This window comes from Mobula birostris, chromosome 24 (assembly GCF_030028105.1).
Source record: "Mobula birostris isolate sMobBir1 chromosome 24, sMobBir1.hap1, whole genome shotgun sequence".
In the NCBI taxonomy this organism is placed as follows: Eukaryota; Metazoa; Chordata; class Chondrichthyes; order Myliobatiformes; family Myliobatidae; genus Mobula; species Mobula birostris.
In genome coordinates, this window is record NC_092393.1 from 3,721,282 (window position 1) to 3,747,543 (window position 26,262).

General features: G+C 47.0%; 2 protein-coding genes across 6 annotated transcripts in view; one reads left to right on the forward strand and one right to left on the reverse strand.

Moving 5' to 3' along the window:
• gga3b (golgi associated, gamma adaptin ear containing, ARF binding protein 3b) overlaps nt 1–14,308 on the forward strand; it is a 41,356-nt gene extending 27,048 nt beyond the window's left edge. For all 3 annotated transcript variants that reach the window (XM_072242755.1, XM_072242753.1, XM_072242754.1), the window contains 6 exons: nt 926–996; nt 3,665–3,990; nt 4,438–4,622; nt 5,143–5,312; nt 5,399–5,509; nt 12,568–14,308. In XM_072242755.1, coding sequence (XP_072098856.1) covers nt 926–996; nt 3,665–3,990; nt 4,438–4,622; nt 5,143–5,312; nt 5,399–5,509; nt 12,568–12,678 — 974 coding nt within the window. In that variant the 3' untranslated portion in view covers nt 12,679–14,308. The remainder of the gene's footprint in view (nt 1–925; nt 997–3,664; nt 3,991–4,437; nt 4,623–5,142; nt 5,313–5,398; nt 5,510–12,567) is intronic.
• Nucleotides 14,309–14,733: 425 nt separating this feature from the next.
• nup85 (nucleoporin 85) overlaps nt 14,734–26,262 on the reverse strand; it is a 72,458-nt gene continuing 60,929 nt past the window's right edge. For 2 of the 3 annotated variants that reach the window (XM_072242690.1, XM_072242691.1), the window contains 5 exons: nt 17,862–17,979; nt 17,068–17,168; nt 16,173–16,324; nt 15,479–15,577; nt 14,734–14,937 (listed from right to left, as the gene is read on the reverse strand). In XM_072242690.1, the coding sequence (XP_072098791.1) occupies nt 14,833–14,937; nt 15,479–15,577; nt 16,173–16,324; nt 17,068–17,168; nt 17,862–17,979 (575 nt within the window). In that variant the 3' untranslated portion in view covers nt 14,734–14,832. The remainder of the gene's footprint in view (nt 14,938–15,478; nt 15,578–16,172; nt 16,325–17,067; nt 17,169–17,861; nt 17,980–26,262) is intronic. The other variant, XR_011883084.1, reaches the window with a different exon arrangement.

Sequence of the window (26,262 nt, forward strand, 5' to 3'; positions counted from 1 at the left end):
TCTGGAACCATGCCAGAATCAATTGATTCTTGAGATATCATTTCTAATGCCTCCAGAATCTCTTTAGTCGCCTCATCATGGTGAGTCAGGATATCTTAAACTGAGATATTACGGATTGGATCAGGGATTCTTAAAGAGTGACTTTCCCATTGGTGGAGACGGTAAGATTTCCTTTAGCAAGCCTTGTATTCCGGAAACAGCCAGAAACTCCAAGTCCTTGCAAGTCCTTGTTTTGTACTGCCTGTTTCCCATTCGGTGAGCAATGCTAATCTGACATTCGTTCTTGCCTCCTTGTAAGGGTTAGGATTAGGGTGGCCAAGAACCGATGTGGGTGTCATCAGTACCTACCCAATCTTGTTTTCCACACTGCATCACGAATCAGTCTCTACAGCCATCTGAGGGACTCAGTAGCGCATCATACTCAACTCGAGTGATTGCTGTACAAGAATCTCACCCCATCTTGTATTGTGTGCTCCATGTTACTGATTCCATCTTCTTATTCCAGATATATTTAATTGGTTGGATTTAAATTCCCTTGCTACGGGTAGGGTTTGAATTTGGCTGCCAGCCTGTCCACCATCTGGACTACACTAATCTCTCCCACACTGAGGCCTGTGTCCTGATGACTGCATTGTACCTGTGCCTGTTGTTTTGGTAATTCCTTGCTGTCTGTGTCTGGTTGTCGATGGACTGAGACACCCTTGCCCTTGGTGTTTCTGCAACAGCTAGGGATGTCTCATTCACCCCAGTCTCTTGGTTACAAACTTGTGACTCAATGCTGTCTGAGCTCTCATCTGCTCAAGCATTGTGGGCACAGAGCACTTTTCCGAGAGGCAGCAGAATATGGTGTCCCAAGGTTTGTTGAAGAAATGGTTTTGTGCAGAACCGTTCTGAGTGTGCTATTAATCATGTGCTTGCTTTTCAGGACTGAATGATCCTCCTTTGTTTAATGGTGTCGATAAAGAGCCCGGTGAACCTCCGCTGAAGAGTTTACTGGTAGAGTGATTTTCTCTGACTCATTATACAGTCTCAGCCTCACCTTTGTTGCTTCATCCCCTCCCCACCCATCACCCATTGCTGCCTGTTTGAACCTGGCTGCTGCTGTGTGTAATGGGCCACCACAGAAGAGCTGCCCTAACACTGGGTCATGCCTGGGTCCTTGTACCACAAAAGACCAAGGTAATATGCCTGAACGACTGGTGTCCCGTTGCACTCTCCTCAATAATAAGCAGCTGCTTTGAGCGGCTGGGCAAGGATTACATCTGCAGCTTGCTACCACCCAAACTGGACCCCCTACAATTCGCCTACTAACACAACCGACCGACAGATGATGCAATGGCCACTGCTCTACATACCGTCCTTACACATCTGGAGAATGTTTTGAGAGGCTGGACTGAACTCCTGCCTCAGCAAGGACCTGGGCCCATTGTAATTTGCCTATCATCACAATAGGTCAACGGCAGACGCAATCTCCATGGCTCTTCACATGGCTTTGGGCCACCTAGACAACATAAACACCTACGTCAGGATGCTGTTCATCGACTATAGCTCAGCATTTAATACCATCATTCCCACAATCCTGATTGAGAAGTTGCAGAACCTGGGCCTCTGTACCTCCTTCTGCAACTGGATCCTTGACTTCCTAACTGGAATACCACAGTCTGTGCGGTTTGGTGATAACATATCCTCCTCACTGACGATCAACACTGGCACACCTCGGGTGTGTGCTTAGCCCACTGCTCTACTCTCTATATACACATGACTGTGTGGATAGGAATAGCTCAAATACCATCTACAAATTTGCTGACGATACAACCATTGTTGGTAGAATCTCAGGTGGTGATGAGAAGGCGTACAGGAGTGAGATGGTGGAACTAGTGAAATGGTGCCACAGCAGTAAGATGAAAGAGCTGATTGTGGACTTCAGGAAGGGTAAAATGAAGGAACACATACCAATCCTCATAGAGGGATCAGAAGTGGAGAGAGTGAGCAGCTTCAAGTTCTTGGGTGTCAAGATTTGAGGATCTCACCTGGTCCCAACATATCAATGTAGTCTTAAAGAAGGCAAGACAGTAGCTATACTTTATTAGGAGTTTGAAGCGATTTGGCATGTCAAGAAATACACTCAAAAATTTCTATAGTTGTACCATGGAGAGCATTCTGACAGGCTGTATCACTGTCTGGTATGGAGGGGCTACTGCACAGGACTGAAAGAAGCTGCAGAGAGTTGTGAATCTAGTCAGCTCCATCTTGGGCACTAGCCTACAAAGTACCCAGGACATCTTCAGGGAGCGGTGTCTCAGAAAGGCAGCGTCCATTATTAAAGACCTCCAGCACCCAGGGCATGCCCTTTTCTCACTGTTACCATCAGGTAGGAGGTACAGAAGTCTGAAGACACACACTCAGCGATTCAGGAACAGCTTCTTCCCTGCTGCCATCTGATTCCTAAATGGAGTTTGAAGCTTTGGACACTACCTCACTTTTTTAAACGTACAGTATTTCTGTTTTTGCACATTTTAAAATAATCTATTCAATATACGTAATTGATTTACTTGTTATGGATGCTTATGTGAGAATGCTGTTCTTGGACTAAAGTTCAACTTTCAACACCATAGTAACATCCAGGCTCAACAAGAAGCTTAGAGACCTCGGCTTTGACCCTGCCTTGTGCAGCTGGATCCTGGACTTCCTGTCAGATCGCCAGCAAGTTGTAAGAGTGGGCTCCCTCACCTCCACCCCTCTTACTCTCAATACAGGAGCCCCTCAGGGCTGTGTACTGAGTCCCCTCCTTTACTCCCTGTAAACCCATGACACTGTCGCCACCCACAGCTCCAATCTGCTAATTAAATTGGCCACTACATTGATTGGCCTTATCTCAAACAATAACGAGGTGGCCTACAGGGCAGAAGTCATCTCTCTGACACAGTGACGTCAAGAAAATAACCTCTCTCTCAATGTCGCAAAAACAAAGGAGCTGGTTGTGGATTACAGGAGGAATGGAGACGGGCTAACCCCTATTGACATCAATGGATCTGGGGTTGAGAGGTAAACAGCTTTAAGTTTCTCAGCATCCACATCACCGAGGACCTCACGTGGTCTGTACACACCAGCTGTGTGGTGAAAAAGACACAACAGCGCCTCTTTCACCTCAGACGGTTCGGGAAGTTTGGTATGGGACACCAGATCCTAAGAACTTTCTACAGGGGCACAATGGAGAGCATCCTGACTGGCTGCATCACTGCCTGGTATGGGAACTGTACCTCTCTCAATCGCAGGCCTCTGCAGAGAGTGGTGCGGACAGCCCAGCACATCTGTAGTTGTGAACTTCCCATGATTCAGGACAATTACAAAGACAGGTGTGTAAAAAGGGCCCGTAGGATCACTGGGGACCCAAACCATCCCGACCACAAACTTCCAGCTGCTACCATCTGGGAAGCGGTACCGCAGCATAAAAGCCAGGACCAACAGGCTCCGGGACAGATTCTTCCACCAGCCTCACGCTGATTTGAGTGCACTCTATATTACACTGACTGTTCTATTATAAATCACTATGGTTGCATATTTAGATGGAGATGTAACATAAAGATTTTTACTCCTCATGTATGTGAAAGATGTAAGCAATAAAGTCAATTCAATTCAATTCTAACATGGTTTTCTGTTCCAGATGGACAACAGCACCCTCAACCCCTTCACTGTGCCCCTAGCTCCTGCTGGGAGCAGATCCTCCACAAATCCTGCAACACATTCAGAAACCAGCATCTTCGAGCAGCCCCCTCCCCACTCTTTCCTGGCTTCCCAGCTCACTCATGCCCCAGCTATGCCTCTCTCTGTGAAAGGCAGTGCAGTGCTGAGTGCCCCTACCCCCTGCCTGCCTGCCCAGTCGCTCTCCCTGTTCCCAGGAGGCTGTGGCTCTGGCTCCTCCACCCCGGCAGCGTTCGGCAGCTTCACCTTGAACACCCTGGAGCAGAAACACCGAGAGGAGCTGAGGGGGTGAGCTGCCTCTTTCATTACCGACTACATGTGCGAGGCATGAGCGTGAAGGATGAGGCGGGGAGGAAGGGAGGGAATTTTATAGGTGGTGGAAGACAGGAAGGGAGGGGGAGATGGAGGGAGGAGGTGTTTTGAGAAGAGGAAGGAGGGACAGGAGAGGGAGGGAGGTGGTCAAGGGGAAAGAGGGAGGAGGGGAGAGGGAGAAAGAGGAAGGAGGGACGGTGGGAAAAGGAGGAAGGGGGAAGAGAAATGAGGAAGGGTGGAGGGAGTGGGTGAGAACTGAAAGCAAATACCGCTTATCCTTGTTAAAGACACCTCTCCTTACCCTCCTCTGTCTTCCTGTGTGGAGAGGGGATATTGTTTGGGAGAATGACCCAGATAAGGATGGGAGATGCGGTAGAATACTTCTCACAAAGGAAACTTGTCTGTACTTACTTTTGACCCTAGTGCTTCTCGTGTGATGGGTGTGGTGTCTGGGACGGTGGGGGGCAGTGGCCAGTGCACACCCTCGGCAGCTCCTGGAAGCCCCCTGTTTCACTCGCTCTCCCCTCAGCCGGTCAGTCCCCTCCGAACTGGACCGCCAGAAGTGTCGCTTGCCAACGTGTTAGTTCCTCTGGAGACCATTAAACCAAGTGAGTATCTCTTATCTCTGCTTCCAGAGCCACACATAAGGGGGAGCTAGGAAAATCTAGTCCAGTCTGCAGTGGCAAGAGGTGCCCCATCGCCCCAGCGGAAGGGCCCATGGTTACCACTCTGTGACTCAGGCTGTACAGGTGATGGCAAAAAGCACAACAGTTCAGGGAAGTGAAACTTGTCGAGACGGGAAATTGATTGTTCGAGAATGTCATGTCCACTGCGTGCATTTCACCTGTATCAAGGGGTGGGAGTGTAGGCCGGGGGCTCCCATGCAGCTGAGAAAGAACAGTGAGTTATTTAATTTGACTGTAAGGGAGAAGCAGGTCAGTGGCAAGTGAGAGAAAGAACAAGGAGGTGGATAAACTGAGCCAGCTGGTGATGTCCATTCAGAAACAGCCCGGGAAAACACGTGAAGTTGTAAGGAAATGTTGTTTGGACAGGATTGTGATCAAGATCATGCTGAATGGCTTCGTGTGCAGTATAATCCAGTGAATGCCATATGTCCTGTCATTGCAGGTAGTGTTCTGCCAGTGACTGCGTATGACAAGAACGGCTTCAGGATCCTGCTACACTTTGCAAAGGACTGCCCCCCAGCCAGGCCGGATGTGCTGGTCATAGTCATTTCCATGATCAACACCTCGCCCCTGCCCATCACCAACGTCGTACTGCAGGCCGCCGTACCCAAGGTAAGGAGCCCCATTCCACGTCAGCACCCACAAACACATTCCCCTCTGCAGCTCCCTGTGATAATGGACTGACTGTTTCTCCTCAGACAATGAAAGTGAAGTTACAGCCTCCTTCAGGGACCGAACTGGCTCCATTTAATCCCATCCTGCCTCCAGCCGCCATCACCCAAGTCATGCTACTGGCAAACCCATTAAAGGTAGGTCCTGTCCTCTGATCAGTGTGTGCTGTTCTTGTGGATAGAGGGGTGTGTGTGAATACATTTCTAGCTCTTATTCTGCCCATGTATGTTAGGATATACTGCATGTCATTGTCATTACATTGCAGGAGGCTATTCACCCCATTAAAAGCATTCTCTCTACCTAGAGCAGTCCAGACCATCCCATTCCTTTGTATTATCCCCACAGCCCTACTTCCCCCAGGAGTTGATCCAATATATTTTAAGACCATTGATTCTCCAGACCTTTGTAAGGAGTGAAGTCCAGCTGGAACCACTGCCTCTCTGCAACGGTTCTTCCTTGTACTTTGTATCTATGGTCCAAAACCTGCAAACTCTACCACAGCCAACTCCTTGTAACATCGGCTGTTCTCTACCTGTGCCGGGCTAGTACCACTCCTTTCAAATCTCCCTTGAGCCTCAGCCTACAGTGTAAGGGGAACAACTTCACTAATTCCAGTCTAACCGTACAGTTGAAATCTCTTCTCTGTGGAAGCAATCAGGTAATGGACCTACACATTCTCCCTGAAGTGTAGTTACCGGCTGTGCTCCAGTTATGGTCAATCCATAGCTTTATTCAACTTGCTCCTTTTGCACTCTCTGCTGGTATTTATGAAGCTTTCTAACTTCTCTCTCAGTAAGTCCTTACAGATTGATGTGCAGGAACCCAGGCCCATCCCTTCTTTCTAAATACACGAGCTCGCATTTTTCGGTATAAAGCTCTGTCTATCCACTCAGTTTTGACCATCCTGCAGGTGATATCCTTACCATTCACCTCTTTGCTAGGTTTGGTGCTATCAACCAAATTTATTTTAAAATTCCACTCTCTATTCCAATGTTGAGTCATTTATGCATATTAATAGACAGTATTTGTCCTGGCCATTAGCACGATTCACTGCTTTCTGCCCAAGGTGGTGCTGAACCTACTCAATCAGCCTTTGTGTGATATTTCATCAAGTACATTCTTAAAATGTACAGATGTAACATCTATGCTTCCCTTCATCTACCTTCTCAACAAACAATTGAAAGGTTGTGGTACATATTGGTACCCATGATATAGACAGGAAAAGGGAGGAGGTCCTGACAGCAGACTACAGGGAGTTAGGAAGTTGAGAAGCAGGACCTCAAAGGTAGTAATCTCAGGAGGTGGCCTGTGGCACATAACAGTGAGAATAGGAACAGAGTGAGATGGAGGATAAGTGTGTGGCTAACGGATTGTAGCAGGGGGCAGGGATTCAGATTTCTGGATCATTGGGACCTCTTTTGGGGCAGGAATGACCTGTACAAAAAGGATGGGTTGCACTTGAATCCCAGGGGGACCAATATCCTGGCGGGGAGGTTTGCTAAGGCTGTTGGGGAGAATTTAAACTAGAATTGCTGGGGCGTGGGAACCAAACTGAAGAGACTAAGAAAGAGGCAATTGGGTCACAATTAGAGAAAGCTTGGAGACGGTGCAAGAGGGGGGGATAGGCAGGTGTTAGAGAAAGGGACACGCTCAGACCGATGGTTTACAATGTGTTTATTTTAATGCAAGGAGTATCATGAACAAAATGGATGAGCTTAGAGCATGGATCAGTACTTGGAGCTATGATGTTGTGGCCATTACAGAGACTTGGATGGCTCAGGGGCAGGAATGGTTACTCAGAGTGCCAAGCCTTAGATGTTTCAGAAAGGACAGGGAGGGAGGCAAAAGAGGTGGGGGCGTGGCACTGCTGATCAGAGATAGTGTCACAGCCATAGAAAAGGAGGAAGACATGGAGGGATTGTCTACGGAGTCTCTGTGGGTGGAAGTTAGAAACAGGAAGGGGTCAATAACACTACTGGGTGTTTTTTATAGACCACCCAGTAGTAACAGGGAAATGGGAGAGTAGATACAGAGACAGATTCTGGAAAGGTGTAATAATAAAAGGGTTGTCGTGGTGGGAAATTTGGGAACAGCTTCTTTCCAACTGTGATAAGGCTGCTGAACGGATCCTGACCCAGATCTGGGCCGTACCCTCCAAATATCCAGACCTGCCTCTCGGTGTTTTTTTTTGCACCACCTTACTTTCCCTTTTCTATTTTTTATTTATGATTTATAATTTACATTTGTATTATATTTACTATCGACTTGTACTCCAGGGAGCACGAAGCGCAGAATAAAATATCGCTGTGATGATTGTATGCTCTAGTATCAATTGCTTGGCGACAATAAAGTAATAAAATTTTAATTTCCCAAATATCAATTGGCATCTCCCTAGAGTGAGGGGTTTAGATAGGGTGGAGTTTGTTAGGTGTGTTCAGGAAGGGGTCTTGACACAAATATAGATAAGCCTACAAGAGGAGAGGCTGTACTTGATCTGGTATTGGGAAATGAACCTGGTCAGGTGTCAGATCTCTCAGTGGGAGAGCATTTTGGAGATAGTGATCACAAGTCTATCTCCTTTACCATGGCATTGGAGAGGGATAGGAACAGACAAGTTAAAGAGTTTAATTGGAGTAAGGGGAAATATGAGGCTATCAGGCAGGAACTTGGAAGCATAAATTGGGAACAGATGTTCTCAGGGAAAGGTACGGAAGAAATATGGTAAATGTTCAGGGGATATTTGTGTGGAGTTCTGCTTAGGTATGTTCCAATGAGACAGGGAAAGGATGGTAGGGTACAGGAACCGTGGTGTACAAAGGCTGTTGTAAATCTAGTCAAATAGAAAAGAAGAGCTTACAAAAGGTTCAAAAAAACTAGGTAATGATAGAGATCTAGAAGATTATAAGGTTAGCAGGAAGGAGCTTAAGAAAGAAATTAGGAGAGTCAGAAGGGACCTTGGCAGACAGGAATAAGGAAAACCCCAAGGCATTCTACAAGTATGTGAAGAGCAAGAGGATAATTCATGAGAGAGTAGGACCAATCAAGTGTGACAGTGGGAAAGTGTGTATGGATAGCAGAGGTACTTAATGAAAACTTTACTTCAGTATTCACTATGGAAAAGGATCTTGGCAATTGTAGGGATAACTTACAGCAGACTGAAAAGCTTGAGCATGTCAATATTAAGAAAGAGGAAAGCATCAAGTTGGATAAGTCACTAAGACCAGATGAGATATACCCTAGGCTAATGTGGGAGGCGAGGGAGGAGATTGCTGAGCCTCTGGCGATGATCTTTGCATCATTAATAGGGACAGGAGAGGTTCTGGAGGATTGGAGGGTTGTGGATGTTGTTCCATTATTCAAGAAAGGGAGTAGAGATAGCCCAGAAAATTATAGACCAGTGAGTCTTACTTCAGTGGTTGGTAGGTTGATGGAGAAGATCCTGAGAGGTAGGATTTATGAACATTTGGAGAGGCATAATATGATTAGGAATAGTCAGCATAGCTTTGTCAAAGGCAGGTCATGTCTTACGAGCCTGATTGAATTTTTTGAGGATGTGACTAAACACATTGAAGGTAGAGCAGTAGATGTAGTGTATATGGATTTCAGCAAGGCACTTAACAAGGTACCCCATGCAAGGCTTATTGAGAAAGTAAGGAGGCATGGGATCCAAGTGAACATTGCTTTCTGGACCCAGAACTGGCTTGCCTACAGAAGGCAAAGAGTGGTTGTAGACGAGCCATATTCTGTATGGAGGTCAGTGACCAGTGGTGTGCCTCAGGGATCTGCTCTGGGATCCTTTCTCTTCGTGATTTTTATAAATGACCTGGATGAGGAAGTGGAGGGATGGGTTAGTAAGTTTGCTGATGACACAAAGGTTGGGGGTGTTGTGGATAGTGTGGAGGGCTGTCAGAGGTTACAGCAGGACATTGATAGGATGCAAAACTGGGCTGAGAAGTGGCGGATGGAGTTCAACCCAGATAATTGTGAGATGGTTCATTTTGGTAGGTCTAGTATAACGGCAGAATATAGTATTAATGGTAAGGCTCTTGGCAGTGTGGAGGATCAGAGGGATCTTGGGATCGGAGTCCATAGGACACTCAAAGCTGCTGCGCAGGTTGACTCTGTGGTTAGGAAAGCATACGGTGCATTGGCCTTCATCAACCGTGGGATTGAGTTTAGGAGCCGAGAGGTAATGTTGCAGCTATATAGGACCCTGGTCAGACCTCACTTGGAGTACTGCGCTCGGTTCTGGTCGCCTCACTACAGGAAGGGTGCAAAGGAGATTTACAAGAATGTTGCCTAGATTGGGGAGCATGCCTTATGAGAATAGGTTGAGTGAACTCTGCTTTTTTTGGAGTGATGGAGGATGAGAGGTGACCTGATCGAGGTGTATATGATTGATGAGAGGTTTTTTCCCAGGGCTGAAATGGTTGCCACAAGAGGACACAGGTTTAAGTTGCTTGGAAGTAGGTACAGAGGAGATGTCAGGGGTAAGTTTTTTATGCAGAGAGTGGTGAGTGCGTGGAGCGGGCTGCCGGCGACGGTGGTGGAGGCAGATACAATAGGGTCTTTTAAGACACTCCTGAACAGGTACACGGAGCTTAGAAAAATAGAAGGCTATGGGTAACCCTAGGTAATTTCTAAGGTAATGACATGTTCGGCACAACTTTGTGGGCCGAAGGGCCCGTATGGTGCTGTAGGTTTTCTACGTTTCTAATTCATTTAGTCAAACAGAAACTGCCTTTTACAAATACTGTTTCCCCTAATTGAATTGAATTGACTTTATTTCTTACATCCTTCATATACATAAGGAGTAAAAATCTTTACGTTACATCTGTCTAAATGTGCAATTTATAATAAATAGTATGTACAACAGGACAGTCAATATAACATAGAAATACAGTTGTGTAAGCATGAACTAATCAGTCTGATAGCCTGCTGGAAGAAGTTGTCCCGGAGCCTGTTGATCCTGGCTTTTATGCTGCAGTACTGTTTTCCTGGATGGTAGCAGCTGGAACAGTTTGTGGTTGGGGTGACTCAGGTCCCCAATGATCCTTCGGGCCCTTTTTACACACCTGTCTTAGTAAATGTCCTGAATAGTGGGAAGTTCAAATCTACAGATGTACTGGGCTGTCCGCACCACTCCCTGCAGAGTCCTGTGATTGAGGGAAGTACAGTTCCCATACCAGGCAGTGATGCAGCCAGTCAGGATGCTCTCAATTGTGCCCCTGTAGAAAGTCCCTAGGATTTGGGGACTCTTGTCAAACTTCCTGAACCGTCTGAGGTGAAAGAGGCGCTGTTGTGCTTTTTTCACCACACAGCCGGTATGTACAGACCACGTGAGGTCCTCGTGAAGTGGATGCCAAGGAACTTAAAGCTGTTCACCCTCTCAACCCCAGATCCATTGATGTCAATAGGAGTTAGCCCATCTCCATTCCTGCTGTAATCCACAACCAGCTCCTTTGTTTTTGCGACATTGAGGGAGAGGTTGTTTTCTTGACACCACTGTGTCAGAGTCATGACTTTTTCCTCTGTAGGCTGCCTCATTATTACTTGAGATTAGGCCAATCAGTGTAGTGTCGTCAGCAAATTTAATTAGCAGATTGGAGCTGTGGGTGGTGACAGAGAGTAAAGGAGAGTAATCTGAGTGTACGTTGATGTTTTCCTGATTTTGATTCCAAAACCTCCTATCATCGCTAAGCCGGTCACCCTGTAGCTGCCAGTAATGCCACTGCATTCTTTCTCGAATGAAGGAAGATTGGAAGACCTTCTCCAATCTCTTCGCTGAACAAGCGGAAGTGGAGGATGTCTGAGCCAGATGACTTACTCCCTCTAAACATGGTAGAGTTTCCAGTATGTCCTGTCCTGCCTACCCGTCTAACCTCACCTGTGGTCTCTGCACTCTCTCTACTTTTTTGTCAGTATCTCTTCTCAGTAAACACAGGTATAGACTATTCATTCCAACATGCCCTGTACTTCTGAGCTTCAGATTTTGTTTGCTAAATCCCAGCCCTTACCAACTGCTTACTGTTTTCATGCCAGTGAATTGCCACATTTCACTGTCTCTTTGCCAGCACAATTCTCCCCACTGCCTCCTTCAACTTACAGTACTGAACCGGTTTCCCCCTTCAGGACCCACTTGCTGTGCTCACACACCCTCTGTTTCATTATACTTTCTCTCTTACAGTACTGAACCGGTTTCCCCCTTCAGGACCCACCTGCCATGCCTACACACACTTGATTGTACTCAGCAACTACTTCATCAGTTTTTCTGTCAATTTTTGATTCCATTTTACACTGATTACACCTTTGTTGATCAGACTGCAGGAAAGGTGGTCTACTTTAGATTGTTCTGTCCTTCAACGGCTAATGTAAACCTTCCCACAGTGTGCACCCACTGACTCCTGATCTAGTGTCACACACTTCATTCCCAAGTACTGGATCCAGCAACTGGACCAAGGTGAAGCTGACCACAGGCGTGCTTGTACCCACATTCCTGGAATTTCTCTCCCTCCTTTCCTCTTATTGTAAAGTTACCTACAAAATATCAAGAGGGTTGTGGTCTACACCAGCTAGTGTTTGAACCTGTAATTTCCTTGCAGATTTGTTCCTGTTTACTCTCCTACTTTCTGATAGTGTAATCAAACTCTTTTTGCTTCTTAGTTCTAACCAAGGGCTCCACTCCTTCTAACTTCTTCCATCCTCCCTCAGTTTTGCCAGGCTACCTCTCTTTCTCCTTTCCTATCTTTTCTGAGTATTATATAGCTCACCATTTTAGTCTATTCTGTTATGGTTCTGTAGCTGTTTGTATTTCTAGCTGACCATTTGTATTCAGTACAGTATACTTGGACACATGCAATATGAACCCACTTTCCTAGTCTACAAACTCTTCCTTATCCCTCCAGTTTAATATGGTATGACTTTTCAGTCTGTTGCTATCAGAAATCTCACTGCTGAACGTATCTATCCACCCCCCCCCATGAGTTTGCTTTCCTGAGATGCCATCTGTAGCCACCCCTCCTACCCCAGGCCTCAAGCCACTCTCTGATCCTCCTTCCTTTCTGATTTCTGCTCCTGCTGTCTTGTGGCACCAGGATTAATCCAGAGGTGACTGTCTTTGGGGTTTTCTTTAAACTGAGTTCAGGCGTTGTCAGGCTGGTCTTCACTATGCCTCCTCATATATTTGTGTCTCTAGGAGAAGGTGCGGCTGAGGTACAAGCTGACTTTTGCAATGGGACATCAGATCTGCTCGGAGCTGGCTGAAGTGGACCAGTTCCCCCCAGCTGAGAAGTGGGGAAGCCTCTGACCCCCACAGTCACAGCTCGTTTCCAGTAACAGTGAACTTGAACACAGTTTCCACTGAAGCACTGTGTCATCTGTTTTGTCTGAAGTTTCAGGAAGTGATGAAGGAACATATTTGAAGGTGTGGAAATGGGTTGATGTCTTCCACAGGACTTGAGTCTTGTCACTGCCACTGTTCTTCTGTCACACAGTGTCCATGTCTCATTCTGTTCTCCAGACACTCCAGCCGAAAATGGCAAAAGCATGCTGCACCCTTCACCCATTTACTGATCAGCTACACTTCACAGGCGACACCTACGTACGGCTGAGTTCACCAAACACAACCAGGTTGCTGGCCTGAATTCTCTTAATGATTGAGATCCCTGCTCCTGGATTTCACCCGGCTCCGGCAATTCCAAGATCCTGCACTTGAAGAGTTAGGCTGTAGTGCCCCTGTATTTAATCACCATCACTGCCATGGTTAAGGTCCAAGAAGGTGACCAGCACCTGGTCTGAAAAATGTTGGACATACTCAGCTGGTCAGATAGTTTCTGTAGAGAGTGAGGCAGAGTAAACATTTGGATCAAAAAGATACTGAAATATAACAGGAAATTGGCACCTGGCTGATACCCTAACTGTTTCTTTCTACAGAAACTGACGTGCTGAGTATTTCAAGCATTTTCTGTTTTTACGAACCTGCAGGTTGATGACTATTCATCAGAATTGGAAAGTTTAATATTACAGGTACAGGCAGTGACCAAAGAGATAGTGGTGTGACCATGGAAGAGAACAGATGGCTCTGGTGGATCAGTACCAAACAGCACTGTACTGAGGGTTGGATCTAACGGCTTTAAAAAGTCTCATCAAAAGTTTGGCTCTTATCCCTTCAAGCTACATTGACTCCGCATTTTAATGCAGCTCAGAAGGCAGAAGGGTTAGTGGGACTGAAAAGGAAACTGTTGGTAACGTAGGGAAAGAGGCTGTGACTTTGGCCTTGGGATTAAATGTGACGTCAGTAACCTGCCAACGGACCTGCACATCCTGTTTAGATCCCTCAGACTGAGGCTGTGCTTTCATATCTTTCTTCACCCAAATATTGTGGAATTATCTCTACATATTTGAGGTGATCCTGATATTAACTGAGCATTAAATAAGGGAAACTTTAATTTTGCTTTCCTGCATTGAGAGAGTTGGTTACAGTGCCACCTGCTGTTCCAAGCTGTCCAGACCCCAACTCCTGTGGACAGGACACCCACCAAACCCACAGGATCTATTCCTTGCACCGTTGCACTGCTCAGCTCTTAGATTGCACAGTAACATTTATTGATAAATGTTCCATCCACCTAAGTTAAGCCGTAAGGATTTGTTCTATAGAAAACTGGTTCAGTCTTCCTCACCCCTACCCTGAAGCACCCTCCTCCCCTAAATGCTTTGACAATGTGTGACATGTCACAGTGCTCGGAGATACAGGCACTTATCGCTCCCAGTGCTGTCACAAGTTGTTGCTGCTCTGTATAATGTATTTATTGTTCAAGATTTCATTCTTGAAACTGTCCTGCATCCAGTGCAGTTTGTGTTCTAACTCAAATTTTAGAAGTGTTATTTTTAAATTCTAAGCTGTTGTTTCCTGCATGATAAATTTATCTTTACATCTTCCTGATTTCCAGAAATTTTCTCCCAGTCTGTGGTTGATATTTATATTTATGGTCTTATTTTGATTGGCTACAGGTAGACAAGGCACCAAAAATGAATTTAACAACAAAGGTAAAGCCACTGCCTGACAGCTATGGTGACCCAGTGCAGTGCTAACCTGTGATGCTGTCAGTGTGGAGTGTGCACGATCACCACTGGCTGCTCCAGATGAGTTAACAGACACAGTGGTTGTATTCAGGGCAGTCTCTGCGACTAGTTTACCATGGGAATTACTGCTGTCCAACTGCAGCACTAAATAATCAAAGGTGAAAAGTGAACTGGGACTGGGGCAGCGGGAGAACACGGATGGATAGTGTACTTCAGCATCAGACTGACTAAGCACAAGAGACAGCAGAAGACAGATGCCAATGAGAAACGCATCACTACCTTTGAACTAGAAAGCATTTTAATGTGCAAGTTTTACACTGGATTCAAAACAAACAGGAAAATTAAACCTTAGTTACAAGACTAGGCTGCCCACCCACTTTCAAGATCCTTGACGAGTTCCTTCATGGATGATGGCTTTAGCCAAATTGCGAGTGAAGGCTAATCGAAGGAGGTTCAGTTTTGTGATCTCCACATCATCCTCGCCCTAGAACAATACACAATGGGGTCAGCGTTATCTTTGGAAGGTTGACTGGGCATGGGGCCCCAAGTGAAAGCCACTCTCCAAAGCCAAGCTCAGGGCTGCTCTTTAACCTAGACAATGGGTCAGCATCCACCTAGTGGACCCAACACCCACAGGACACATTTCCGAGCAGGGAACCCTACATGCGGAACCATTTTCTTTAATAGTGGGCAACCCAGAGCAAAGTTTTAGGAATAGGCTATCAGGGAACAAAGTGTAATGTAAGGTCAGAACACTCTGCTAGCATCAATTGAAGTCAAGGTCGTCAGGATATATGGTAGAGAACTGAGGTGCACTGTTTTAAACAAAAACTTGGGAGTGCAATATAAAAAAATGAGTGGTGGTGAAATATCAGGGAATTCTATCACAGTGCTAGTGAGCAGACTGATTTTGACAACACATTTGAGAGTTTGAGTAGCCTCCTTTTCAACTATATGTCAGAAATCACTCCTTTGTACTTCCACCTGATGGGTGGTAGCAAGAGAGTTTTTGGTCCATGCCTTACCGACATTGCTTGTGCCACCTTCTCTCTCTCCATCTCATCTGCTGTCACATCCTCCAGGCAATGCATGAGCTCATAGGTTTGTTCGGTGGAGAAAATAACCTGCCCAGGAGAAACAAAGCAAGTGACATTGCACAAGATGTTCAAGTCATAGTGTTATACCTGTGCTCTACCACCAGCATTCTGTCCATCTGACAGCTGGACCTCAATTTCAACATGCTCAGTAAATCTTGAAGCCCCGTACATCGTAATCAAGGACAAATCAAGAAATCATCACATTATGTTTCATATTAAATTCTCTTCATACCACATCCATGTGAAGAATGTTAGTACTGGAAAGGGAACACATCACCCCCCAGGACAGGTACAGCTTGAAGCATAATTCATAATTAACTTAGGAGTTAAAGCACTTATACTGTTTCATCAACTGCATTAAAAAGGAATAGAGATACCAAGAAGGCAGTTTTGATTACCTAAGGAGTGATGAGTCACTGTGTAAGACCAAAACCACCCCAACTCAGCCCCTCCTACTAGACTTTCAATAACAGGGATGACTGCAGGTTGGGCAACTTTCTCAAACTCTACTTAAACCAATCCCCACGAGCTGGGCTTGCATTAGGACGTGTAAACATGGTAGATGAAGAGGGTTACAGTCCGCACTCCACGCTGATCTGTTCTCACTCATGTCGTGACCCACCTCTTTCTGTTCCATGAGGGGAAGTGCGTCCAGGAGCAGTGTCATCCAAAAGCTGCGTGGAGCAATGCGGGCGGTCATCAGCAGCAGCAGCAGCTTGGCAGCCTCCGCAAACCGCATCTCCCCATACAACTTGTGAAACTCACAGTACTTCCCTGTCGATCGAAGACATGGAACAGGAAACACACTGATGAATATAGTGCTCTAGAGAAGCCTCACCTACCCCTCTTTGCAAAACGGCTTCCCTCATGCAATGAGCTTCTCAATTTTCAATACCAAACCATCTGCGTTTCATTTTCTCAAGAAATCAGCTCTCAGGTAAGAGCTCTGAGCTCCAGAGCAGCAGGGGTTTCTACAGAATCTTCTCCTCATCCCGACCTCACCCATCTTACTGGTCACTTTAACCATCCCCTGACTGTAATACTGTATCTTCATTCGCCTCACAAACCAGCCCCATGTTAACCTGCACTTGGGTGGTATCCAGCAGTCATCTTTCCACTCTCAGGGAAGCTGCTCAGAAAACTCAAAGCTTTAAAGCTTTAAATGTTTCTGAGTCATTAGATAAGAACATAAGAGAAGAGACCAGCTGTCCTTTGAGATTACTCTGCCATTTAATGAGATCACAGGAAAAAACTTAAAACAAGGAATGGGGAGGAGGCAGGTCACTAAAAGGGACAATGAAACATCCTTAGCAAACAGGCTTAAGGAAATTCCCAAGGACTGTATAGATGTATTAACTACCCTCTTGTTTTAGGGACAGATTAGGATTACTCAGGGGCTGGAGCAAGAGGAAATGGGAGAGATACTACATGAATACTTTGTATTTATTGGTTTTCACTGGTGGTCTGGTTGTACCAGGAAACTGAGGGTCAATTGCACTGGGAGACTGTCCACTTACCCAGGAAAGTGAGCCGGTCACTCAACAGCATTGACGAACCCAAGTTGCTGATCAAGTCAAAGTCGGAAAAGCTCCCATTATTTGAATAATCCTGCAGTAACCTACAAATAAACCAGATTTATAGTTAAAACAAATTACTGCAGTCTGCAAATTACCATTTCACTGGCTGAAGGAACCCGGGTTAAAAACATTCATGCTGTCAGCCACAGCATAGAATTCCTGGAACCGTTACTCTGACGCACGGTAGCAATGTTACACCTACTGCCTCACACCACCTGAAATGGACGTCCACATACTTATCCCGAGAGCACCTGATGCCTCCTTCAGTGTCTAAAGTCCCTCACGACAGATTAGTGACAGGGACTTGGCACTGTTGGAGTAGTGAGGAACTCGCCCTTCACTGAGGAAGGGACATAACAGAACGTGTAGATGCGCCTGTAGACTACTCCTTCACGACCTTGACCAAGGTGGCTGATGGGCTGCAACAGCCTTCAGAGCATAGAGGGGAGGGCCGACCCTCAGCTGAACAGTCACCTTCAGGGCATCAGGTCAGAGAACAGACAGCAAGCCTCATGGCTCTTGTGACCAGTCCACCAATTCCACAATACGTATACAGCACTGTGGAGTCTGCCACGTGTTTAGTGATGCCTTCTATAGTCTGAAAGCCTGCCAGCAGCTACTGCACAAACCAGTCAGTGAATACTGTAGTTCCACCTGGGTCAACCTCGAAACACAGGGAAAATGAGGGCAGTACCTCTGGCTGCTCTCCAAGCTCGCCACCAACATTCACAGACCTGTCAGAGATGAGAGTTGCGAAGGAGGAGTCTTTAGCTCGAACACTCCAGGACAGTGCCGATCCCAGTCGGTTGCTGCGCATCGCTTTCATGGCCATGATTTTACAGATGCTCCTTACTGCGGAAAGATCCACACAATCACCATGTGAGAGGGAGAGAGCAGGCTGAAATCAAAGGCCTCTGGCCTGGGCAGGGAGTTGGTTGGGAGGCAGACAGCAAGGGTAGGGCCTGCAGAGATTCAGAAGGACAAAATGAGATTAAATGGTATCAGTGGTAAAGGACATGAGATTGGATGGGACAATGCAGATTGATATTCTGGTAGAGTAAGGGGAAGATAAGTCAAAGGTTTGAGTATAGAAGTTGGGATGTCATGTAGCATTTGTACAAGATGTAGGCAAGGCTACATTTGGAATATTGTATTCTGTTTTGATGTTGCCCTAACACAGAAAACCAACAGTACAATACAGGTCCTTCAGCCCACAAAGCTATGCCGAACATGTCCCTACCTTAGAACTACCTAGGCTTACCCACAGCCCTCTATTTCCATGTCCATGTCCCCATCCAGGAGTCTCTTAAAAGACCCTATCGTTTCCACGGCCACTGGCAGCCCATTCCACACACTCACCACTCTCTGCGTAAAAAACTTACCCCTGACATCTCCTCTGCACCTACTTCCAAGCACCTTAAACCTGTGCCCTCTCGTGCTAACCATGAAGGAGTGGAAGATGCTGTTTTAACAATTGCTGCAGGATAGTAAAACCAAAATCAAAGTGATCCGTATGCAAGTTCGGAAAGCGATACAGGCAGATGAAATGCAAGTAGACATCATAAAACTACAAACGTTTGTAAATACGTGTAGAGACACACTTGAAACACAGGAGACTGCTGGATGGCTTATAGAGGGCATAAAATTATTAGTGGCATAGAAGGGTAAAGGCAGTCTTCTTCCCAGTGAAAAAGGGAATCAAAAACTAGAGAGTATAGGTTTAAGGTGAGAGTGTAAAAAGTTTGAAGGGACCTGAGAGACAACTTCTTCACACAGATGGTGAGTAAACGTAACAAGCTGCCGGAGGAGGTTCAGGCAGAAACAATAACATGCAAAAAGTATTCTGACATCAGAAGTTCATGGATATGAAGGGTTTCAGAGTAATGGGATTAGTTTCTCAGGCACTATGGTCCTATGATCCTACCATTAATCCTGTATTCTACCTTCATATTCGACATCCCAACATGAATTTCTTTACACTTCTCCAAGCTGAACTCCATCTGCCACTTCTGCAACCTGTCACTGCCCCCCCGTAATCTATGATAACCTTCTGCACTATCCACAACTCCAAAAACCTTTGCGTCACCTGGAAACTTACTAAGTCACCCTATCGCTTTCTCATCCAAGTCATTTATAGAAATTAGAAAGAGCAGGGGTCCCAGAACACAACCCTACAGACCACCACTGGTCACCCACCTCCAGACAGAATACTCTCCATCTACAAACAACTTCTGGCTTCTTTGGGCAAGCCAATTCTGTATTCACACAGTTATGTTTCCCTGGATCCCGAGCCTCCTGAATTACTGAATGAGCCTACCATGGGGAACCTCATCAGGCCCACTGCTCAACCTACAACGTGCTTTGTCACATCCTCTAAGATTTAAATCAGGCTCATGAGGAATGATCTACCCTGTGCTTGTCCAAATGCTCATAATTCCTGTCTCTAAGAATCTTCTCCAATATTTTGCCCACTACTGAAAACAGCTCACTGGTCTATAATTATTAGGGTTATCACTATTACATTTCTCAAACAAAGGAGTAATATTTGCCTCTCTCCAGTCATCTGGTACTAATCCTGTGGCCAGTGAGAATACAAAGATCATTGCCAAAGGTGCAGCATTCTGTTCCCTTGCTTCCCATGGTAACCTGGGGTATATCCCATCCAGCCCAGGGACTTGCATATCTTAATATTTTTCAGAAGTTCCAGCACATCCCCTTTAATGCTGACACATTCTAGCATATCAGCCTGCTTGACCCTGCCCTCACGAATGTCAAGGTCACTCTCACTAGTGAATACTGTGTTCTATGAGTGGTACGATTGGGTGTCGAGATGGATCATTCTGGAAGGGAACATCACTAAGCACTGGCAGTCAGGGTAAAATTCTGCCTGCTGAAGAACATTGGGTTTAATGTACAGCTCGTACCCAGCAGGAGCAAGGAGAGTGAGAGATGGTACCAACCTAACTGATAACTAGGTACCATATGCCAGTGAGGGTAGAAACAGGATGATTTGGCAGATAAAAGTGTGGCTGAGAAGCTGGCGCAGGGAGCAGGACTTCATGTTCTTGGACTATTGGGATCTCTTGGAGAGGGGAGGTATGACCTGTACAAAAGGGATGGGTTGCACCTGAACCCAATGGGGGCCAATATTCTCGCCGGCAGGTTTGTTAGAGCTATTGGGGAGGGTATAAACTAACTTGGCAGGAGATGGGAACTGGAGTGAATTGACTCAGGATCGTATCGATGGTTTAAAAAAAAAAAAGCAAACATAGAAACATAGAAAATAGGTGCAGGAGTAGGCCATTCAGCCCTTCGAGCCTGCACCACCATTCAGTACAATCATGGCTGATCATCCAACTCAGAACCCTGTACCTGCCTTCTCTCCATACCCCTTGATCCCTTTAGCCACAAGGGCCATATCTAACTCCCTCTTAAATACAGCCAATGAACTGGCCTCAACTGTTTCCTGTGGCAGAGAATTCCACAGATTCACCACTCTCTGTGTGAAGAAGTTTTTCCTCATCTTGGTCCTAAAAGGCTTCCCCTTTATCCTTAAACTGTGACCCCTCGTTCTCGACTTCCCCAACATCAGGAACAATCTTCCTGCATCTAGCCTGTCCAATCCCTTTAGGATTTTATATGTTTCAATAAGATCCCCCCTCAATCTTCTAAATTCCAACGAGCATAAGTCTAGTTGATCCAGTCTTTCATCATATGAAAGTCCTGCATACAAAGATAGCATACAGTCAGTCTCTCAGGAAGGGCAGGCAGATGATAGGCCAAAATTACAGCCAGCATGGTGAGTATCAGTGCATTAGGGACGCAGAATCAAGAAGGGTAGCAAATGCTCACTCAGAGTGTTGTATCTCAAAGCACGGAGTAGAAGAAATAAGGTGGGGATCTTCTTGCACTTTTACAGATTATTGGTATGATGTTGTGGCCATCACTGAATTGTAGCTGAAGGATGGCTGTAGTTGGGAGCTGACTGTCCAAGGTCACACAATGTATCGGAGGGATAGGAAGGTAGGCAGAGGGAGTCTGCTGGTAAAGCATGGCATAAAATCAGTAGAAAGATATGACATTGGATCAGAAAATGTTGAATCCTTGTGGGTTGAGTTAAGAAACTGCAAGGGTAACAGTACCCTGAGGACAGTTATGTACAGGTCTCTAAACAGTAGCTGGAATGTGGACCACAAATTACAACAGGAAATAGCAAAAGTGCGTCACAAGGGCTATGTTATAATAGTCACCAGAGATTTCAACACGCAGGTTGACTGAGAAACATAGAAAACCTACAGCACAATACAGGCCCTTCAGCCCACGAAGCTGTGCCGAACATGTTCTTACCTCAGAAATTACCTAAGCTTACCCATAGCCCTCTATTTTTCTAAGCTCCATGTACCTGTCCAGGAGTCTCTTAAAAGACCCTATTGTATCCGCCTCCACCACCATTGCCAGCAGCCCATTCCACTCTGGCTGTAAAAAACTTACCCCTGACATCTCCTCTGTACCTACTTCCAAGCACCTTAAACCTGTGCCCTCTTGTGCTAGCCGTTTCAGCCCTGGGAAAAAGCCTCTGACTATCCACACAATCAATGCCTCTCATCATCTGAAAATCAGGTTGGAAATGGATCCCTAGAGAGTGAGCCCGTTGAATGCCTACGAGATGGCTTTTTAGAGCAGTTTGTCGTTGAGCCTACTAGGGGATCAGCTATACTGGATTGGGTGTTAAGTAATGAACTGGAAGTGATTAGGGAGCTTAAGGTAAGGGAACCTTTAGGAGACAGTGATCACAATATGATTTAAGGTCAATTTGAAATTTGATGGGGAGAAAGTAAAGTCTACCTATTAATAGTTCAGTGGAGTAAAGGAGGTTACAGTGTTACTTGAGAGGAGTTGGCCAAAGTAAATTGGAAGGAGCTGTTGGCAAGAATGACAGCACAGCATCAATGGCACGAGTTTCTGGGGAAAATGAGGAAGGTGTAGGATAGATGTATTCCAAAAACAAAGAAATACTCAAATGGCAAAATAGTACAACCTTGGCTGACAAGGGAAGTCAAAGCTAAAGTAAAAGTAAAAGAGAAGGCACACAACAAAGCAAAAATTAGCGTAAATGATAGAGGTTTGGGAAGCTTTAAAAAACCTACAGAGAGCAACTATAAGAATCATTAGGAGGGAAAAGATGAAATATGAAAGCAAGCTAGCAAACAATATCAAAGTGGATAGAGAAAACTTTTTGAACTATATAAAAATGAATGAGAGTGGATATAAGACCGCTATAAAATGAGGCTGGAGAAATAACGGGAGATAGAGATAGCAGATGAACTAAATGAGTATTTTGCATTGATCTTCACTGTGGAATACATCAGCAGTGTGCCAGGTGTTGAAAGGTGTGAGGAAAAAGAAGTGAGTCCATTACTGCTACAAAGGAGAAGGTGCTCAAAAAGCTGAAAGACCTAAAGGTACATAAGTCACCTGGAACAGATGAACTACACCCTAGGGTTCTTTAACAGGTCGCGTTAGAGATTTTGGAGGCATTAGTAATGATCTTTCAAGAATCATTGGACTCTGGCAAAATTGCAAATGTCACTCCACTCTTTAAGAATGCAGCAGAAAGGAAATTATAGACCAGTTAGCCTAACCTCAGTGGTTGGGAAGATGTTGGAGTCAGTTGTTAAGGATGAGGTTATGGAGTACTTGGTGACACAGGACAAGATAGGACAAAGTCAGCATGGTTTCCTTCAAGGAAAAATTTGCCTGATGAACCTATTGGAATTCTTCAAGGAGATCTCAAGTAGGATAGATAAAGGGATGCAGTGGATGTTTTATATTTGGACTTTCAGAAGGCCTTTGACAAGGTGCCACACATGAGGCTGCTTACCAAACTAAGAGCCTGTGCTATTATGGGAAAGTTACTGGCATGTTTAGAGCATTGGCTGATTGGTAGGAGGCATCAAGTGGGAATAAAAGTCCTGACGAAGGGTCTCGGCCTGTAATGTCGACTGCACCTCTTCCTAGAGATGCTGCCTGGCCTGCTGCGTTCACCAGCAACTTTTATGTGTGTTGCATAAAAGGATCCTTTTTTGGTTGGCTGCCAGTGACTAGTGGTGTTCTGCAGGGGCCAGTGGTGGGACCATTTCTTCTTATGCTGTGTATAAATGATTTAGATGATGGAATAGATGGCTTTGTTGCTAATTTGCAGATGATATGAAGATTGGTGGGGTCTAGACAAGAGGGCACAGTTTCAGGATAGAGGGATGTCCATTTAAAACAGAGATGTGGAAAAATTTATTGAGCCAAAGGACAGTACATTTGTGGAATTTGTTACCACAGGCAGCTGTGGAGGCCAGGTCATTGTGTGTATTTAAGGCGGAGACTGATAGGTTCTCGATTGACCACGGCATCAAAGGTTACGGGGAGAAGGCCAAGGAGCGGGGCTGAGGAAGGGAAAAAAGGATCAGCCGTGATTGAACAGCAGAGCAGACTCGACGGGCCAAATGGCCTAATTCTACTCCTATGGCTTATGGTATTGGAAGAGAGTGAAGTGGGGAGAGGGTGAGGAGAGTGAAGTGGGGAGAGGGTGAGGAGCGTGAAGTGGGGAGGGTGAGGAGAGTGAAGGGAGAGGGTGAGGAGTGTGAAGTGGGGAGGGTGAGGAGAGTGAAGTGGGGAGGGTGAAGACGGTGAAGGGAGAGGAGAGTGAAGTGGGGAGGGTGAGGAGAGTGAAGTGGGGAGGGTGAGGAGAGTGAAGTGGGGGAGAGGGTGAGGAGAGTGAAATGGGGAGGGTGACGAGAGTGAAGTGGGGAGGGTGACGAGAGTGAAGTGGGGAGGGTGAGGAGAGTGAAGTGGGGAGGGTGAGGAGAGTGAAGTGGGGAGGGTGAGGAGAGTGAAGTGGGGAGGGTGAGGAGAGTGAAGTGGGGAGAGGGTGAGGAGAGTGAAGTGGGGAGAGGGTGAGGAGCGTGAAGTGGGGAGAGGGTGAGGAGAGTGAAGTGGGGAGAGGGTGAGGAGAGTGAAGTGGGGAGGGTGAGGAGAGTGAAGTGGGGAGGGTGAAGACAGTGAAGGGAGAGGAGAGTGAAGTGGTGAGGGTGAGGAGAGTGAAGTGGGGAGAGGGTGAGCAGCGTGAAGTGGGGAGAGGGTGAGGAGCGTGAAGTGGGGAGAGGGTGAGGAGCGTGAAGTGGGGAGAGGGTGAGGAGAGTGAAGTGGGGAGAGGGTGAGGAGAGTGAAGTGGGGAGAGGGTGAGGAGTGAAGGGAGAGGGTGAGGAGAGTGAAGTGGGGAGGGTGAGGAGAGTGAAGTGGGGAGAGGGTGAGGAGAGTGAAGTGGGGAGTGTGAGGAGAGTGAAGTGGGGAGGGTGAGGAGAGTGAAGTGGGGAGGGTGAGGAGAGTGAAGTGGGGAGGGTGAGGAGAGTGAAGTGGGGAGGGTGAGGAGAGTGAAGGGAGAGGGTGAGGAGAGTGAAGGGAGAGGAGAGTGAAGTGGGGGAGAGGGTGAGGAGAGTGAAGTGGGGAGGGTGAGGAGAGTGAAGGGAGAGGGTGAGGAGAGTGAAGTGGGGAGGGTGAGGAGAGTGAAGTGGGGAGGGTGAAGACGGTGAAGGGAGAGGAGAGTGAAGTGGGGAGGGTGAGGAGAGTGAAGGGAGAGGGTGAGGAGAGTGAAGTGGGGGAGAGGGTGAGGAGAGTGAAATGGGGAGGGTGACGAGAGTGAAGTGGGAAGGGTGAGGAGAGTGAAGGGAGAGGGTGAGGAGAGTGAAGTGGGGAGAGTGAGGAGAGTGAAGTGGGGAGGGTGAGGAGAGTGAAGTGGGGAGGGTGAGGAGAGTGAAGTGGGGAGGGTGAAGACGGTGAAGGGAGAGGAGAGTGAAGTGGGGAGGGTGAGGAGAGTGAAGAGGGGAGGGTGAGGAGAGTGAAGGGAGAGGGTGAGGAGAGTGAAGTGGGGAGGGTGAGGAGAGTGAAGTGGGGAGGGTGAGGAGAGTGAAGTGGGGAGGGTGAAGACAGTGAAGGGAGAGGAGAGTGAAGTGGGGAGGGTGAGGAGAGTGAAGGGAGAGGGTGAGGAGAGTGAAGTGGGGAGGGTGAGAAGAGTGAAGTGGGGAGGGGGTGAGGAGAGTGAAGGGAGAGGGTGAGGAGAGTGAAGTGGGGAGGGTGAGGAGAGTGAAGTGAGAGGGTGAGGAGAGTGAAGGGAGAGGGTGAGGAGAGTGAAGTGGGGAGGGTGAAGACAGTGAAGGGAGAGGAGAGTGAAGTGGGGAGGGTGAGGAGAGTGAAGTGGGGAGGGTGAGGAGAGTGAAATGGGGAGAGGGTGAGGAGAGTGAAATGGGGAGAGGGTGAGGAGAGTGAAATGGGGAGAGGGTGAGGAGAGTGAAGTGGGGAGAGGGTGAAGACAGTGAAGTGAGGAGAGTGAAGAGAGTGAAGTGGGGAGAGGGTGAAGACAGTGATGTGGGGAGGGTGAAGACAGTGAAGGGAGAGGAGAGTGAAGTGGGGAGGGTGAGGAGAGTGAAGGGAGAGGGTGAGGAGAGTGAAGTGGGGGAGAGGGTGAGGAGAGTGAAATGGGGAGGGTGACGAGAGTGAAGTGGGGAGGGTGAGGAGAGTGAAGTGGGGAGGGTGAGGAGAGTGAAGGGAGAGGGTGAGGAGAGTGAAGTGGGGGAGAGGGTGAGGAGAGTGAAGTGGGGAGGGTGAGGAGAGTGAAATGGGGAGGGTGAGGAGAGTGAAGTGGGAAGGGTGAGGAGAGTGAAGTGGGGAGGGTGAGGAGAGTGAAGTGGGAAGGGTGAGGAGAGTGAAGGGAGAGGGTGAGGAGAGTGAAGTGGGGGAGAGGGTGAGGAGAGTGAAATGGGGAGGGTGAAGACAGTGAAGGGAGAGGAGAGTGAAGTGGGGAGGGTGAGGAGAGTGAAGGGAGAGGGTGAGGAGAGTGAAGTGGGGGAGAGGGTGAGGAGAGTGAAATGGGGAGGGTGACGAGAGTGAAGTGGGGAGGGTGAGGAGAGTGAAGTGGGGAGGGTGAGGAGAGTGAAGTGGGGGAGAGGGTGAGGAGAGTGAAGTGGGGAGGGTGAGGAGAGTGAAATGGGGAGGGTGAGGAGAGTGAAGGGAGAGGGTGAGGAGAGTGAAGGGAGAGGGTGAGGAGAGTGAAGTGGGGAGGGTGAAGACGGTGAAGGGAGAGGAGAG